This window comes from Tamandua tetradactyla, chromosome 4, assembly GCF_023851605.1.
Source record: "Tamandua tetradactyla isolate mTamTet1 chromosome 4, mTamTet1.pri, whole genome shotgun sequence".
Lineage (NCBI taxonomy): Eukaryota > Metazoa > Chordata > Mammalia > Pilosa > Myrmecophagidae > Tamandua > Tamandua tetradactyla.
Genome location: NC_135330.1, coordinates 189,634,100 through 189,652,795, shown reverse-complemented (window position 1 = coordinate 189,652,795; position 18,696 = coordinate 189,634,100). Strand labels below are relative to the sequence as shown.

At 43.4% G+C, this 18,696-nt stretch overlaps 1 protein-coding gene across 1 annotated transcript in view; it reads left to right on the top strand.

The window, feature by feature from the left end:
• Positions 1–6,837: 6,837 nt before the first annotated feature.
• MIPEP (mitochondrial intermediate peptidase) overlaps positions 6,838–18,696 on the top strand; it is a 208,707-nt gene continuing 196,848 nt past the window's right edge. Inside the window, exons 1-2 of the mRNA XM_077158849.1 lie at positions 6,838–7,117; positions 10,391–10,564. Coding sequence (XP_077014964.1) covers positions 6,929–7,117; positions 10,391–10,564 — 363 coding nt within the window. The 5' untranslated portion in view covers positions 6,838–6,928. The remainder of the gene's footprint in view (positions 7,118–10,390; positions 10,565–18,696) is intronic.

The window sequence follows — 18,696 nt, the reverse complement described above, 5'->3', positions numbered from 1 at the left end:
CTGATCTTCTCACTTCAGTTTAATCACCATTCTATTCAGCAAATATTTGGTTAGAAAACCATTTGCCAGATTCACACAAAGATGAAAGAGGAAAAACTCTCATTCTCAAAGAGCCCACCATCTAATAGGAAAGAGATTAACACAATGGGACTCACGTCCCCTTTATTTCCAGGCAGGGCCACCAAATGCAGTTACAGTTCAAAGTGGAGGATGGGGATGGGTTTCCTATGAGAGTGGGGGTAAAAGGGAACCATCTCCTACAGGCCTACAGTGGATGTTTTTTGTTTAGACAACTACCGTCCATTTCTCTTCTCGTAAGTGTATCCTAATGTCCACCTTCAGACCAAGTCTTTCACGTGGTGTAGACTGAGTCCTCCAGCGAGGAAAGCTCACTTTGGCCTGGCTAACCTGAATGCCCCCTTCCTCCAGATGTGCTGATTATTTCCAAAGCCACACTTGTTTCTTCCAGTCAGAGCCAACGGGATGCAACCTGTTATTTATGGTGGGCCTGTTGAAAAGAAGACATGTTTTTTCTTTTTTTTTTTTAGCTGGAACTTAAAACAGGGAGGCTACAGGCCTGAAGTCAACCATCTTGCTGATCTGTAGAGCCTGAGAACAAAGTCAAACACAGCCAGGAGATTACCCTACCCTGATGACATTATTTAGGCTCCTAAATCTAGCTGTACCTGAAGGGAGAGCTACCCCTGGTCTTTTTTGTTGTGTGAGCCAACATATCTTTTTTTTTTTCTTAAATCATTCTGATGCAGATTTGGTGTTGCTACAACCACTTGCATCTAAAAGAATTTTTTTTTCTTATAGAGATTTTAAAAACAGCTTTATTGGGTATAATTTATGTACAATAACTGCATATATTTAAGTGTACATTTAAAAGAATCTTAAGTGGTCCATGGACCAGGGAGAAGGGCAGCATGGTTAGGGTGGAAAAAGCACAAAGCTAAGAGTCGAGATATGGTTTGTCATTCCAGCCATGGTGAAGGAATTTAAACTGGGCAAGATATTTAGCCTTTCTATGTCTTTTGTGCAATAGTGGTCAAGCCAGATAATTTCCATGTCCTGAACCCTCCTCTAAAATTCTGCAATAATTCTATATGCCAAAGTTGACTTGATTGCCTTTTCTGTGCTAAGAATTTAAACCTTATGTTTTCATAAAATGTGCCTAAGCAAATAAAAACTACTGGCACCCTATGAGTTGGAAAGAATCACTCTCACCATACCTTTCCAGATTTTTAAATGTGATGGTGACTACCCCATCCAAAAAGCTGACTGCTGGGTGGTGTTCTTTGTGGATTCATTCCCCGGCTTCCCTAGGAATCAAATGATGACCATGCTGATATCCCTGAATCCAACTTTTCCTTGGCTGGGGCAGCAGCTTTGGAGTTGATTTGGAAGTAGGTTCTCAGGTATAAAGGAAAATGCAGAAGCTGGAGCATCAGGTAATGTCAGGCTAGGGGTTAAAAGAACACCTGAAAGGTTTCTCTCCTCTGGGGCTTCATAACAGACCACTGAAGGATTAGTAGGAAGGATTCTTTTATTCTCCGGATACTTATATACATTTGTGGCTAGATAATTATCCACATAGAATTGATTGTAACTCCTGTGTAGATCTAGAGTTAATTTCTAACCCCTGGGTTAATGCTTCAGAGCAACTAACAGAGATGCAACAGAATTCAAGCTCAGAACACATTTGCGCCAAGGGCACTTTCCAAACCACAACCCTAGAGGTGTTGCCCAAGAATGTACCACTTGTAATCAGATTGTACCAGAAAACAAGATGTTTAGTCACTGCGTCCATACTCCAGTATCTTCATTCCCTGGGCCAGCAGGATGATTTTGAAGTATCATTATCAGGCAGTATTGTTGTAGGTGAAATATTGGAAAATTGCTTGGTGTTATAGAAAATTTTAAGAATGTAGAGAAATAGATTTAATTTTTGTTTATGGGTATTTTATTGGCCATTCTTAATTTATATTTCTTCTACAACAGAGCAGGACTAGGGTGAAGCAAGTGAGATATGCCGGTCACAGAATTTAAGGGAGCACTCACTCTCATGTGCTCGACCTTGCATGCTCACAACCCAAGAGCGTGCACTGTCTTAAGTCACGCACCCCTCCGACCTGCTATAGGATAACTGATGGTTTTGTTTATTCAGCCAAGGTCCTCATTTTGGCTACTCTGACTTTTCTTTTAACCACTCAGGCTGTAATTCTCCAGTGTAAAGTAGGAGTTTGTTATGGTCCTGTTCTAGTTTCCTACCTGCCGGAATGCAATATACCAGGAACGGAATGGCTTTTAAAAGGGGAATTTAGTAAGTTGCTAGTTGGCAGTTCTAAGGCTGAGAGAATGTCCCAATTACAACAAGTCTATAGAAATGTCCAATCAAAGGCATCCAGAAAAAGATACCTTGGTTCAAGAAGGCCAATGAAGTTCAGGGTTTCTCTTTCAAGTGAGAAGGCCCATGGCGAACATAGTCAGGGCTTCTCTCTCAGCTGGAAGGGCACATGGCGAACACGGCGTCATCTGCTAGTTTTCTCTCCTAGCTTCCTTTCATGAAGCTCCCTGGGAGGCATTTTCCTTCTTCATCTCCAAAGGTTGCTGGGTGGTAGACTCTCTGCTTCTGGTGGCTATGTCATTCTCTGCTCTCTCAGAAATCTCTCATCTTTCTCCAAAATGTTTTCTCTTTTATAGGATTCCAGTAAACTAATCAAGACCCACCCAAATGGGTGAAGACACATCTCCACCTAATCCAGTTTAATAACCACTCTTGATTAAATCACACCTCCAGGGGGATGATCTAATTACAGTTTCAAACATACAATACTGAATAGGGAGTAGAAGAAACGGCTGCCTTTACAAAATGGGATTAGGATTAAAACATGGCTTTTCTAGGGGACATACATCCTTTCAAGCCAGCACAGGTCCCAACAGGGTATGACCTATGCTAACTCCCTTCTGCTCGGGAACAAAACTAGGTTGATGTTAACGGATTGAATCATGCTCTCCACAATGAAATGTTCAAGGTCTTCCCCTGGGCCTGTGGATGTGAACCTACTTGTAAGTAGGATCTTGGAAGTCGTTTTTAGTTAAGATGAGCCAGACTGAATCAGGGTGAGCCTCGGTCCAACATGGCAGGAGTCCTTATAAGCAGAGGACATTTGGACACAGGGCACAGGAGACAAACATGGATGGAGACAGCCATGTGATGGAGGCAGAGATAGAGTTTTGCATTGCGAGCAGGTAAGCCACCACCAGAAAGCTGGACTTCAGACGAGACGTGGATCTCCCTACACCTTGATTTTGGACTTCAGCCTAATAAATTCTTATTATTTAAGCCAACTGTGGCACTTTGTTACAGGAGCCCTAGCAAACTAACATAGCCGAGCCAGGCATAAAGGAAAAAATATCACCAGGATGCATGTTTTTTTTCTTTCTTAATTTATTTTTATTTAAGAAAACAAACAATACACTTAAAACCACCAACAATGGATATCGTAACTTAATCATAGGCATATTTAAATGAATCATAGGCATTTCCATATAATCATTGTAAAGCCTGTGTTTGCACAGTGAGTTTCATAAATCAATTTAAAATTAAGGCAGCAAGGACAAAGCTATATATTCAGATAGCAAAGTTCTTAAATTCTAAGTATTAAACGCTAACTTAGATACCATTTAGTTTTGTGAATGTTCTTAGAATATCAAGTAGAAAGTTCTTACGAATATCTGCATTGTTATAGTAATGACCTATGTTACTGAATGCAGTTTTTCCGAAGCCTATATTCAGGTCCTCTGAGATGCAAAACTCCTTTTTAACTTACCACCTGCTATCAGCTAAGGAAGGCGCTTTTATGCCTAAATATTGCATTATAGAAGGTTAAGTACTCTTGCAGCAAAACAATTCGGGGTTAAGGAAAAGCTCTCAGATTTGAAACTTGTCTTTAAAAAATGATAAAATAGACAATTTTGCAGAATATATTGCTGGAACTTTATTTTCCCAAGTAATATATTGGCTACCTCTATTGTAAGGGTTTCCCATAGGGCATCTGCTGGCAATGTGGGAGAGCTGCCATTCTAGGAACTGATGGGCCACAGATAACCCTGTGAATTAAAAATGGAGCCAGGAATTTGGGGATTTTAAATAACTGTAAATCTCTGACTAAAAACTAATAGAAAGGACCTTCACAAATTGCTGGGTGCAGCAGCTGTGAAAAACAGTTTAGCCATTGCTCAAAAAGTTAAACATAGAGCTACCCTATGACCTGGCAACACCTAAGTATATACCGTAAAGAACTGAAAGCAGGGACACACAGAAGTCTGTAAACAAATGTTCATAGTAGCATTATGCACAATAGCCAAAAGGTGGAAGCAACCCAAGTGTCCATCAACAGGGGAAAGGATGAAGAAAATGTCCTGATGGTGCAACATAGACGAACCTTGATGACATCACGGTGAGTGAGATAAAGCAGACATACAAGGACAAATACTGTGTGCTCCCACTTACATAAAATATCTAAATAAGCACTCTCATAGAGATAGAAAGTAGATTAGAGGTTAGAGGTGGGAAATGGAAGTTATTGCTTAAGAGGTGTGACGTTTCCGTTTGGGGTGGTGAAAAGGTTTTGGAACCGGATGTTTCTATAACATTGTGAATAATTAATGCCCTTGCAGTGTATGATTAAAATGTTTAAAGCGGCACCATTTATATAATACATATGTTACCACATTAAAAAAATTGAAAAAGGAATTACAAATAATAGAAAGGGAACTCACAACTTATCAAACATAACCAAAGAAATACAGAATTTGTAATTAAGTAAAAAAAATACTAAGTTTTTTAGTATTGTCTAAGTTAAATTTCAATTGTCATCAACATTATCATCACCTGCACTTTTTTCCCCCTATCATACAAAATTGAAAATAAACTGCATTAAAACTAGATCGTTTGGGGGGTGGTGGATGATGGGCAGATTCCATCTCTAGGAAGCATGCAGTTCTCTTGACTTCTATGTCTGGCCCTTTGGGACGTTGGAGAAGTTTCCTTGGACTGCTCAAACCCTTCAGCCAATGTTAGGATGAGCAGAGTTTTTACCAGAGAACCAAAACCGTCATGGTGAGTTAAAGCACTCAAGGGGACTTCAACTAAAGCACACTTTAAAAGACATGAGTGTTGTTTGCTGTGGAATAAAGAGGTTCACTTGGGTTCTTGTTATCGACACAACTCACAGCTCCGGTATTCAAGGCAAATGAATGATTCTTTAATTAGTTCACAGGAGACCCCCACCCTCAATGCCTCCTCATTCAGACACGGCTTTACGGAAATTGCTGGGTAAGTCATCCCTGGGTAAAGCAGAGGCGGAGGATGTGGAGGAGTGAGGCTAAAGTAGCAGGCTCCCTCTCCTGTGGGGGTCTGTGCTCATGCCCAGCCTGGCTTCACTTCTGCAGAGGAGTTAGCACCCAAGGGCGGGTTCCACAGTGATTCTCCACTCAGTGGGCTCACCCCACCAGAGGCCAGGAAGTGGCAGGTCTCTGAGGACAACTGACATGGCAGAGCTTTGTCAAGGCAAAAAGTGAAAACGGATTGCCTTTACAGCCTCACGTTTCCTTTTCTATCACCTGTAACTTCAGTCCCTTTCCCAACCATTGGTTTCCCCCCACTTCTCTGAAGCCACAGAATAAAATATCTTAGAATAAAACATCTTACTGTTAATAAAATCCTTGCATTGAGTCCCTGTTCAATCCTGTAAGGCAGATAAAGCACCTATTACACTTTCCTGTTTATAGACAAGTAAATTTAAGTTCTGGGAAGTTAAGCCTCATATCCTGGACATGAATCTGGGCCCTGACTCTAAAGTGTAGTGTGATTTCCATTAAATTAGGGTAGCTATAGGCATCTAAAATTCTCCCCCTCCTTTCCATAGCAATACCGGTCCACACTCTAATCCCCCAATCAAAATATCCTAACGTCTCTTTCCCTTTCTCCCCACAAATCTTTCTATTCCCATATTGTTGACTGAAGTTTGGCAAAATCTTCCCTGTACAGAGTCACTTTGTAGATTATCTCTAGAATAAGTATATGTCAATTTAGATAAACGAGATTCACTGTGTTAATGAATTAATAGTTAATGTATGCAGCTCCACATAAGCACACTTTTGAAGACATGAATTGGGATTTTTTTTTTAATTGCTACTCTCAAATAATTATGTCATATGCACCTCCTGGAGAGCTTGTTCTAAATGCAGACCTGTGGGCCTCACCGCGCGAGGACTGCGGTCAGGAGGTTTGAGATGGGGGCCTAGAGCCCACCCCTCGAGACCCAAGGTGATTTTGATAGGGGGGTTTCCGGATCTCACTTTGAGAAAAACTTCTCGGATGCCTCTGAAAGATCTGAAATGTGCCTCCACGACAGAAAACGACTCCGGCGCAGAAGAAAAAGGGAAACACACAGTACATTTAACTTAAACCATCTTTTAGGGTGGAGACAGAATCATTGCAAAGTGTGTTCTACCGCGTCTCGGAGTTTCTGGATCCAGATGCAAGCTTTGTCACCAAGTCCATTGGACAGGACTCCCGACCCACGCGCAGCATTCCCCAGCCGCCCACTCCCTCCGGGAAGAATTCCAGTTTGTAACAAGGGACCCCACCCCACCCCCAAAGGCCTAATCACGTGGGAGGGTCAACATCAGCAGTTCCCACTCCAGGCACGCGGGGGCGCCGCCCCACAGATGCTTCTGAAGTGGCGGCGGAGCGACGCTCTTGCCGCGAGACGCCGACGTGCAGACGCCTTGGGGGGCACGCGCTCGACCCGGAAGCGCAGGGAGTCACGTGGTGCGGCTTTGGCCGCTGCCTTGGAAACGCGGAGCGCGGCGGGGCGGGAACCTTACGGTCAGGAAGGGGCTGCTGCGAGCCACCATGCTGGGCACCCGCAGGTTTTGCAGCCTCCGGGCCGGGGCGGCGGCCCAGTGGCTGGTGCGGGCGGGCCGGGGCGGCCTCGTCCCCGGGATCCCGGCCCGGGAGGTTAGCACCAGCTGGTCCCCGGTGGGCGCTGCCTTCAATGTGAAACCCCAGAGTCGCCGTCTGGATCTGTTCGGGGAGCGCCAGGTGAATGGGTGGGAGGGCTCCCTTCGGCAGCCCGACCTCAGACCTCCTTTCGCGCTGTCGGCGGAGGTCCGGGGTCTGGGAAGCCCGAGAGGTTAACCCACGTTGCCCAGTGGGGTTTCCTCTACCCTCTTGAGATGCTGGGCCGTCACCCTTTTCTTGGAGGGGTGGAGCTAAAGGGGCAGGGCGGTCCTTGGTGACATCTTATCCCAGGGTGTGGGGCGCAGGTTCTGCCTCTCGTGATCGCTCTCTCTCTCCACGTGAGCTGAAACTAGTTCATCTTGGTCTTGCGAGGGAATTCAGCCTGACTGTCCTGCCCTCTTCCCACGCTCACTTGGTGCCCGCTAAATTTACACTTTTACCCTATCCATGCATTAGCATTTCTGACATGTTCGGTGGCAGGCTTTCTTTTTGCTAGGACTCCTCTGCCTTCAGTGCTGTAATAATTCCATTGATGCCCGAAGCGCTTTCATTAATCAATTTCATTTTCTAACGCTTTAGCTTGTGGTTTTATTTTTAAATACAAAGCTCTGCTGAGAGGAGTTTAACTCCCGATAGTGGTTGATTTCTTCCCATGGAAAAGCACAAGACTGAACTCTTCGGTTCTTATTTATTTCTACATCCGTATTGCTTAGCACGGAGTCTGGCTTTCCATAGGCACTCAATATTGTTCGTTGGATGAATGAACTAAAGGTGGAGGGAAGACAAATTTGAAAAAGAGATGGGATGGGATCTTGAAAGGGACTCACTTCATGCCTGTCCTACTTTGCATTTATGGGCTTTTCCTATTTTAGGTTGAGGGTTACTTTTATTTTTGCCTTTTTTATTTAATCATTTCTGCCATTGCCCTTCTTACAAAGAAGAGTCTAGAATATGGTTTCAGGAGTTAAATTGTGTGTTTCTTATCTCAGTCATTAGCACTGTCTCTTTTAAAATCCATTTTGTATGAAATTTGCTACACCAAATAGCCCCCAGGTAGATAATGTTTGGTATATATGTGTAACAGTCGGTGGGAGGAGAAGAGAGCTACCCGTGGGGTACTCAGCAGAAAGAAGATAAGGGTAAGGTTGGTTTAGGGCAGATGGAATAGAAATAATTTTAGCTCTATTAATTTTTCTTTTGTGCATTGTATGCAAGCTGATAATAGATTTTCAAACATGTGAATTGATTTTTGCCCTGTGGGGGAGTGAAGGAGGGGAGAAGAGTTTTTTTAATTGGTAGTTATTTTAGCATTATTGTGGCTTGTCCTCTGAGATTTAGAATTCCCAAGAGCAATTTGGAAAGGTTGTACTGGGAAGTGGAAATTGTCTGTCTTGAATTAAATTGAATCAGTTTAAAGACCGAATTGAGTTTTGGTTTCAACTGTTCCAAACTGTCTTTTTTTTTTTTTTTTTTAATCTTCTTGATTTATTTTGAAGAGAGCTTAATAACTTAACTTCACAGGTAGATCCCTTCTTACAGAAACATAGGCTTGGTAACTCCTGAAAGTCTTATTTTTTGGTGTTTCAGTTTGCTAAAGCTGCCAGAATGCAATGTACCTGAAATGGAATTGGCTTTTACAAAGGGGATTTATTAGGTTACAAATTTACAATTCTAAGGCCATGAAAATGTCCAAATTAAGGCATCAATAAGAGGATACCTTCACCCAAGAAAAGCTGATTGCGTCCGGGTTCCTCTGTCGCAGGGGAAGGCACATGGCTGGGATCATATGGTCCGTGCTCCTAGTTTGTTGCTTTCAGCTTCTGATTCCAGTGGCTTTTTTCTCTCTAATTGTCTGTGGATCCTTCCTTAACTTCTCTGGGGCAAATTCTGAATTTCATTTCTCTGCTCAGTGTCTCCAAACATCTGTGTCTGGTTTCATCTCTGCTGTGTGGCCTCTCCAAGCATCTCCAACTCTGAGTTCTCTGTGTCTGCTCATTTAAGGAGTCTAGTAAACTAAGACCCACTTTGAATGGGCAGGGCCCCCTTTCCATGGAAATAATCCAATTATTAAGGCCACACAATCTGATCAAAGAGTCCTGTCCACAGTGGGTCTGCCCTCACAAGATTGGATTAGAAGAACATGGCTTTTGTGGGGTACATAACAGATTCAAACCAGCACAGTTGGTATTTCCAGAAACTACATGTCTTAAAAATTAGATAGGTATTCTATTAATCTGGTATTTTATTGAGTTTCTTCGATGTGTTAGGTACTTTGTAGGGCAGCTGGTTAAATAGGATAGTGGGTAAGGTTCTTGCTTCTTGGAGCTCACCTTTTAAGTAGAGAAGACTCAAGGCAGAAATTCCAGTACTGAAATATGGAAAATTGTGGACTTTAGAAATCTGTAGAGCAGGTTCAAAACTTTTGCTTTCCCTCTGTTTGTTGGTGATGTAAACATCTATTTTAACCTCCTAATGCATGTTTCCTTATCTGTTAAAAGATAATGATGGTCTGTGTTTTAGGATTGTGTGATTTAAATGAGAACCTATATCAAGTATATATCATACATTTTGGCCTGCTGTAGGTACATATATATATTTTTTTCCTCCCTTCTGGTACAAAGGATTGTTATTAATGAGCAGCCATTCCCATTATATTATTGATGATTTTGTCTTTTTTAAGATATTGAAATGCCTTTGGAGACTTAACTGGCTGCCATGTCTTGGTTTAATTAGGGTTTGTTAGATCTTTCTTGAAGATCTCTGTCCTTGCTAATTCAACTCATCCTCCTGTTTTATAGATGTAGAATAACTGGTACTGTGATAGAGACCTCAATGCATGCCAGGTGTTGTCCTAAGTGTTTTACGTATATTTGCTCACTTACCCATATCCATGCTGTGAGAATTATTATCATCCCCAGTGTACCTAATGAAGACATGGAAGCTGAGGAGAAGAAATAAATTGGCCATGGCCACATCACTCATAGTGATTGTAGCTAGCTTTGATTAAATGCTTTTTCTGTGCCAGGCACTATCATTTTTTTGTTTGTTTGTTTTTACATGAATTATCTCATTTAATCCTTGCAGCAATTCTGTGAGTTAGGATCTGCAGTCATAAGTGGCATAGCTGGATTTTGAGCCCATATAATTTCGTTGTTTTTATAAACATTATAAGTAAAAGAAAAATTTGGTCCTGAAGGCATTATTTTTGGTCTGATTGATGTGGGGAATGTGAAAGGGGTTGTATGACATAGCAGCAAAAGACAAGGTTTCCTTTGTGAAAAAGTATTTATCCTAAATATATAAAAAAATCTTACTTAAAAAATCATGTACAGTGGAAATATTCTTTGTCCCTAGGGTCTCTTTGGCGTTGCTGAGCTCACAGCCCCGGAGGGGTTCTGCCGGGCGCGGGAGCGCGCACTGAGCCAGGCGGCGGTGCTGGTGGAGCGTGCCTGCGCCACGGCGCCGGGCCCGCGCACGGTGCTCCTCTTCGACGAGCTGTCGGACGCCCTGTGCCGCGTCGCCGACCTGGTAAGGCCGCGGGGCCGCGCACGTCGCCCGCGCTCGTGCAGCTGTCGGTCCTGGGCGCGCCTTCTCCCTGTGTGTTAGCGCGAGTGTCAGGTTAAAGGCTGAATGCCCGGAAACTGTGGGAGAGTCTTTGATGGAGCTGGCTACAGTGATGTGCGCTGTTAGAACCGGGGAAGATGTATGAGAAAGGGCATTTTAGAAAAGGTGATATTTATGTCATGAAAGAATGATGATTCCTGCGGCAGAGCGTCTTTGCCAAAGATTCTTGATGTATGGAAGCTGCTACCAAAACTCAAGTGGAATGTTTTACCTGAACATTTGTAATAAAACTCTTTATGAAAGACCATTTTTAAATATATCTTTACAGGAATGCTTTTTTTCTGTTTAAAAACAAGGTTTTGACCCCAAAATACTGATTTGAAAATCGATATATATATATTTTAACATGTCAGATTGAAAATGGAAACATACTGTATTAGTTAGGGTTCTCTAGAGAAACAGAATCAACAGGAAACATTCGCAAATATAAAATTTATAAGTGTCTCATGTAACCTTGGGAATGTAGAGTCGGATATCTGCAGGGCAGGCTGTGAAGCTGAGCATTCCGATGGAGAGTCTGGATGAACTCCACAGGGGAGGCTCACCAGCTGAAGCAGGAAGAGAGCCTGTCTCTTCTGAATCCTCCTTAAAAAGCTCACAGTGATTAGATTAGGCATCACTCATTGCAGAAGACACTCCCCTTGGCTGGTTGAAAAGGGAATCAGCTGTGGATGCAGCTGACGTTATTATGATTTAATTCTATGAAATGTCCTCATCGCAGCAGACAGGCCAGCACTTGCCCAACCAGAAAAACAGGTACCACCACTTGGCCAAGTTGACACATGAACCTGATCATGACAGTCCACCCCTTATCAACTTGGCAGCTATACTCATCACCTTAAACCATACCTAATTTCTAAATAGAAAACAATAAAACACACATTTTTTTCTTTCACCTAACAGTGCTCAGCTGTCCTGCATATAACTGGAAACACATTAAATCTCTCCAGGGGTGCACGCCCTTGGATAATATTCATTCTTAAACTTGATATCTTTTGACTTAAATAGTATACATGAACAAAACAGCATTACAGTCCTCGTTTCTGTAACTGATCATGTGGTCATAGTTCATATTTATCACTACCTTCTTCCACTAGCCATTCCATGTTCTCCTTACTCTCAGCAAGCACTTCCACTGGCTGTGGTTCTTTGCCTGGTGGGGCACCAAAACCTTCATTCCTGAAGTTTCAGACCCATTGGTAGTCTTACCTGGATTGGGTTATTACAGTTTTCTATTGATTTTAATCACAGGGCATGGTAATACTAAAAGACGCCCTAGGGAATCTCCTATATTCCAACAAAGGTCTTTACCTCCATTGTGTAGTTGCAGTCCTATTTCCCCCTGATAGTCAGGGTCAGTCACCTAGTCACCTTGGCTTATTGATCCAGGGGCATGAGTAGCCCAAAGTGACCAGGTGGCAGTCACAGATTCCAGTTCAGTGGAACCATTGTTGTTTCTCCTGGTGGAAGCACTCTCCTTTTGGAACTAAAACCTGTAAACCAGCAGAGCTCAGGGTCACAGGGACTGGGAGTGAAAATTTTCCTAGTGGATCACTAGGGGTAATAGTGAATGGTACTACTCCCATTTCCACCCCTTGGTTCCTGGACCCATGGGTCCTGGCTATGGGAGAAACAGCACCATACAGCGGATACTGATTCAGAGCATATACAACTTCCTGGAGAATATTACCCCAGCCCTTCAAGGTATTGCCACATAGTTGGTACTGTAATTGAATTTTCAAAAGGCCATTCCACTGTTCTATCAATCCAGCTGCTTCTGGATGATGGGGAACATGATAAGACCAGAGAATTCCATGAGAATGTGCCTATTCCTGCACTTCATTTTCTGTGAAGTGTGTTCTTTGATCAGAAGAAATGCTGTGTGGAATACCATAACAATGGATAAGGCATTCTGTAAGCCCACGGAGGGTAGTTTTGGCAGAAGCATTGGGTACAGGGAGAGCAAACCCATATCCAGAGTATGTGTCTATTCCAGTTAGAACAAATAGCTGCCCCTTCCATGAAGGGAGTGGTCCATTGTAATCAACTTGCCACCATGTAGCTGGCTGGTCACTTTGGGGAATGTTGCCATATCGGGGTCTGATTGTGGGTCTCTGCTACTGGCAGATTGGGCACTCAGCAGTAGCTGTAGCCAAGTCAGACTTGGTGAGTGGAAGTCCATGTTGCTGAGCCCATGCATAACCTCCATCCCTCTCACGATGACCACTTTGTTCATGAGCCTATTGGGCAATGACTTGAGTTGCTGGGGAAAGAAGCTGACTGGTATCCACAGAAGGGGTCATCTTGTCTGCTTGATTATTAAAACCTTCCTCTACTGAAGTCACCCTCTGGTGTGCATTCACATGGGATGCAAATATTTTCATGTTTTTAGCCCATTCAGAAAGGTGTATCCACATATTTCTTCCCCAGACCTCTTTGTCACCAATTTTCCAATCATGGTCTTTCCAAGTCCCTCACCATCCAGCCAAACCATTAGCAACAGCCCATAAGTCAGGATACAAACACACCTCTGGCCAGTTCTTCTTCCAAGCAAAATGAATAACCAGGTGCATTGCTCGAAGTTCTGCCCACTGGGAGGATTTCCCCTCACTACTGTCCTTAAAGGACACCCCAGAAAGGGTTTGTAGTGCTGCAGCTGTCCACTTGTGGGTGGTACCTGGATATCGTGCTGAACCATCTGTAAACCAGGCCCGAGTTTTCTCTTCCTCAGTCACTTCACTGTAAGGAACTTCCTAAGAGGCCATAACTCTGGTCTGGGAAAGAGAAGGTAATGTGGCAGGAGTGGAGACCATGGGCATATGGGCTATTTCCTCATGTAACTTACTTGTGCCTTCAGGACCTGCTCTGGCCCTATCTTGTATATATCATTTCCATTTTAAAGTAGAGTGCTGCTGCGCATGTCCAGCTTTATAGCTGGGTGGGTCAGACAACACCCAGCTCATGATAGGCAACTCAGGTCTCATGGTAACTTGGTGGCCCATGGTTAAGTGTTTAGTCTCTACTAAGGCCCAGTAGCAGACCAAAAGCTGTTTCTCAAAAGGAGAGTAGTTATCTGCAGCAGATGGTAAGGCTTTGCTCCAAAATCCTAAGGGTCTGCATTGTGATTCTCCTATAGGGGCCTGCCAAAGGCTTCAAACAGCATCTCTGTTTGCCAGTGACACTTCCAGCACCATTGGATCTGCTGGAACATATGGCCCAAGTGGCAGAGCACCTTGTATAGCAGCCTGGATCGGTCGCAGAGCCTCCTCTTGTTCAGTTCCCCACTCAAGATTAGCAGCTTTTCTGGTCACTCAATAAATGGGCCAGAGTAGCACACCCAAATGAGGAATATGTTGTCGCCAAAATCCAAAGAGACCAACTAGGTGTTGTGCCTCTTTTTTGGTCGTAGGAGGGGCCAGTTGCAGCAACTTTCCTTCACCTTAGAAGGGATATCTCGACATGCCCCACACCACTGGACACCTAGAAATTTCACTGAGATGGAAGGCCCCTGTATTTTTTTTGGATTTATCTTCCATCCTCTGACATGCAAATGCCTTACCAGTAAGTCTAGAGTAGTTGCTGTTTCTTGCTCAGTAGATCCAATCAACATAATATCATCAATATAATGGACCAATGTGATGTCTTGTGGGAGGGAGAAACGATTATGGTCCCTGCGGACAAGATTATGACATAGGGCTGGAGATTTGATATACCTCTGAGGTAGGACAGTGAAAGTATATTGCTGACCTTGCCAGCTGAAAGAAAACTGTTTCTGGTTAGTCCTTACTAACAGCTATTGAGAAAAAAGCATTTGCCAGATCAATAGCTGTATATATTTGCTCAAGCAATGATACCATATCTGGAACAGCAGCTGCAATTGGAGTTACCACCAGGTTGAGCTTACGATAATCCACTGTCATCCTCCAAGACCCATCTGTTTTCTGCACAGGCCAAATAGGAGAGTCAAATGGAAATGTGGTAGGAAACACCACTCCTGCATCCTTCAAGTCTTTAAGAGTGGCAGTAATCGCTGCAATCCCTCCAGGAATCCGGTATTGCTTCTGATTTACTATTTTGCTAGGTAGGGGCAGTTCTAGTGGCTTCCACTTGGCCTTTCCCACCATAATAGCCCTCATTGCTTGAGTTAGAAAGCCAATGTGGGGATTCTGCCAGTTGTCAGTATGTCTATTCCAATTATCCATTCGGGAACTGGGGAAATAACTGCAGGATGGGTCTGGGGGCCCACTGGACACACAGTGAGATGGACCTGAGCTAAAACTCCATTGATCACCTGGCCTCCATAAGCCCCCACTCTGACTGGTGGTCCAGAGTGATGTTTTGGGTCCCCTGGAATTAATGTCACTTCTGAACCAGTGTCTAATAATCCCCGAAATAGCTGATCATTTCCTTTTCCCCAGTGCATAGTTTCCTGGGTAAAAGGCCGTTGGTCTCCTTGGGGAAGGCTTGGAGGAAGATTAACAGTATAAATCTGTGGCAGTGTAACAGGGTTCTCCCCCAAAGGGACCTGGCTTCCACTTCATTCAAGGAGCTCTGGGTCTGTAAACTGTCTCAAGTCTGGAAACTGATTAAGGGGCTGTGACTCTGTGTTTTTGTAATTCAGGTTAGATTTCTGTTCACTTGACCTAGAACTCTTTTGTTTATATAGCTTGAACAAGAATTTAGTAGACTGTCCATCTATTGTATTTCTAGGTACCCCATGATTTACTAGCCAATGCCACAAATTTCTGTGAGTCATATAATTTTGACTCTTGCTTTGAGTTTGCTGTCTATTATAATGCCACGTCTACCCTGTCTTTGGCGATTAAATGCTGCCACCTGACTTCTGCCAACTCGGGATCCTGTCATCCCCATTGTGTTTAAGGATTCCAGCTCAGTGACAGCAGTTCCTACAGTAATATCAGAAGTGCAACTACAGAGCTCTTCAGGGATGATGGCGCTAGTCTCACAAATGTATTTCTCACTGTTCTGGTAAAAGGTGCATCCTCTGGACATTCCTGGGGTGTAAGAGCAGGCTTTGCATGATAAATCCACTCTAACATTCCAGTCTCTACATTCATTATACCAGGGCAGTTCTGGCATTTCAACCTCAGGTAATGTCAGCCACCTTTTGATCCGTGGTTCAACCAACCATCCAAACAAACTGTTAATGCCTTTTCTTATCCCTCAACTTAATAACATTGAATGCAGAATCTCTGTGTAGTGGGCCCATATCAATAAATTCAGCCTGATCCAGCCTTATTTTCCTCCCACCATTATCCCGCACCCTTAAAATCCATTGCCGCACGTATTCCCCTGATTTCTGTCTATATAAATTGGAAAGCTCACACAGTTCTTTTGGAGTATAGTGTACCTCACATGTGGTACTTTGTACCTTACCCTTAGGGGCCTGTTGGGACTTTAGTCTAGTTATAGGTCTGGGAGAAATGAGGGGTGGTGGGGGTTGGTCATAAAAAGAATTAGAAATATCTTCCAAGCCATTTGCTTCAGGGCATTCATTTGCAGTTTCATCTGGTGAAACAGGATTAATAACTCTAGGGCTAATCCCTTCAGGAGGAGGTTGGGTGGCCAATTCCTCAAGGCAGGCTGGAGGTGGGGTGGCTATGTCCTCAGGGTAGACTATTACAGGGTTATTTAAAGAAGACTCATCATGACCTAGGGTTTCAACCTCACTCCCTCCCCCTCCCCTGACATCATTATCAATCCATATGTCACCATCCCATTTTTCAGGGTCCCACTCCTTTCCAATCAATGCTCTCACTTTAACAGCAGACACCATGCAACATTGAGATTTCAGTTTACGTTGTAAAGTTGCTACTCTATCAGTAAGATTCTGAGTCTGATTTTCAGAGATCTCAAGTCTACGGTACAGGAGATAAGATTTTCCTTTAAGATACTCATAGAAACTCCTACATCTGTCAGATGACGCTTAAGCTTCTCGTTTGAAGACTTAAACCCATCCCTTTCACTCCTTAATGTATCCAGTGTATTTAACAACAGCCGGCCAACTTCTCTATACCTCTTGTTTCCACAAACTCTGTAAAGGTGTCAAAAACATTATTCCCCAGAGCCTGGCTTCGTGTAAGTGAAGCATTAGGAGAATCGAATGGTGATATTTTGACTATCTCTTTTGCCAACTCACTCTATGGATTGGGCGTGTCATTCTGATTATGGGAATCAGAGTCCTTAGTGCCTTTGAGTCCACTCAGAGTAGAAAACCATTCATAAAAACCCATTTTTAAGATTCTGTTTCTTAAGAACCACTCCTGGTACCAAGTTGTATTAGTTAGGGTTCTTTAGAGAAACAGAATCAACAGGAAACACTTGCAAATATAAAAGTGTCTCACCTAACTGTGGGAACACAGAGTCCAAAATCCACAGGGCAGGCTGTGAAGCTGATGATTCCGATGGAGGGTCTGGATGAACTCCACAGGAGAGGCTCGCCGGCTGAAGCAGGAAGAGAGCCTGTCTCTTTTGAATCCTCCTTAAAAGGCTCACAGTGATTAGATTAAGCATCACTTATTGTGGACAACACTCCCCTTGGCTGATTACAAATGAGATCAGCTGTGGATGCAGCTGACGTGATCATGATTTAATTCTATGAAATGTCCTCATTGCAACAGACAGGCCAGCACTTGCCCAACCAGGCAAACAGGTACCACCACTTGACCAATTGACACATGAACCTGACCATGACACATACCTAGGCCCCTTCACCACCTCAGAAACCAGTGTCACGAGAGGAAGCATGGCCTTCTGTCTGCCCCCCGAGCCCAGTCTTGGGTACCCACACCAAGGAAGATGATAGTGGTGCACAGAATCCAAAACATTTGTAATCCATGAGCCTCTCTACTTGGTGTTAGCTTATATGGGTGTCTTCCTCATGTTCCTTCAATGTGGAGTATCTAGCATGTGCCAGGCGCTTACCTAGACATTGGAATTACAGTCATCCATAAGGCAAACTAAACCTCTGTCCTCAGGGAGCTTGCATTCTTTCTGGGGTTTACTTTGATTCAGATTTTACCTTGTACCAGGCCCTATGGTGAGTAGAGCTTTACCTGGATTGACTGCTTGCACCTTCTCAGCATGTTTCAGATGAAGAAAGAAAGTCCAGAGAGGCTGAGTGATGTGCTCGGGATTGCCCAGTCTACAAATGGGAGAGCCGGGCTAATAATACAGGCAGTACCAACCTTCCCAGGGCTGGCTGGCTTCTTGTGTTAGATAAAGCTTATCCAGAGATGCTGGGAAGTTAGCTAGCCTCCTCATCTTTAAAAAAATGTATTTATTTTAAAAAGTATCATATAGGAAAACTGTTTTAGGGAGTGAGTTCGGAGGAATTTTGTGAATTTTAACTCATGTGGATTCGTGCAACCACCGCCACCATCAGGACACAGAACTGTTCCATTCTGAAAACTGTTTTGTGCTGCCCTTATAATCACTCTCTCCCCTCACCTCTAACCCCTGGCACCCACCAGTCTGCCCTCCAGCTCAGTAATTTTGTCTTTTCTAGAATGTCATAAATGGAATCTATATAGTCTTTGCAACTGATTTCTTTTCACCCAGCATAACACCTCTCTATTTTTTCCTTACCCCTTTTTCAGAACATTCCTTCCTTTGCCCTGAATCAGCAGCAAGGCTTCTCAGATTAGCATAGATTCTCAGGGTTAAAGAAATTGTCAAGCATCTTGTTTTAAAGGGTTTTTCCTCAGAGTGAAGGGAGATGTAGGCTCTGAGTAGTCAGGAGTTCTGGGTTTCATTGGGTTTTTTTGTGTGTGTGTCCCTCCTGTCCCTCCAGGATGTGTGTGGGAAATGCTTCTTTGAATGAGGAAGGGGGTGTGGGAAACTGCTGCTGAAACAAGAGGTTTCACAACTTCCCCACTTAATTGAGTGACTGAAATCTGTAAATTGAAGTGTATGTTTATGAATTTCACTATAATTGTGATCAAGAATTAGCTTTTGTAGTACACAAATCCCAGAATTCATGATTTTATTTGTTGTCTTAGCTTTTATGTTCATTA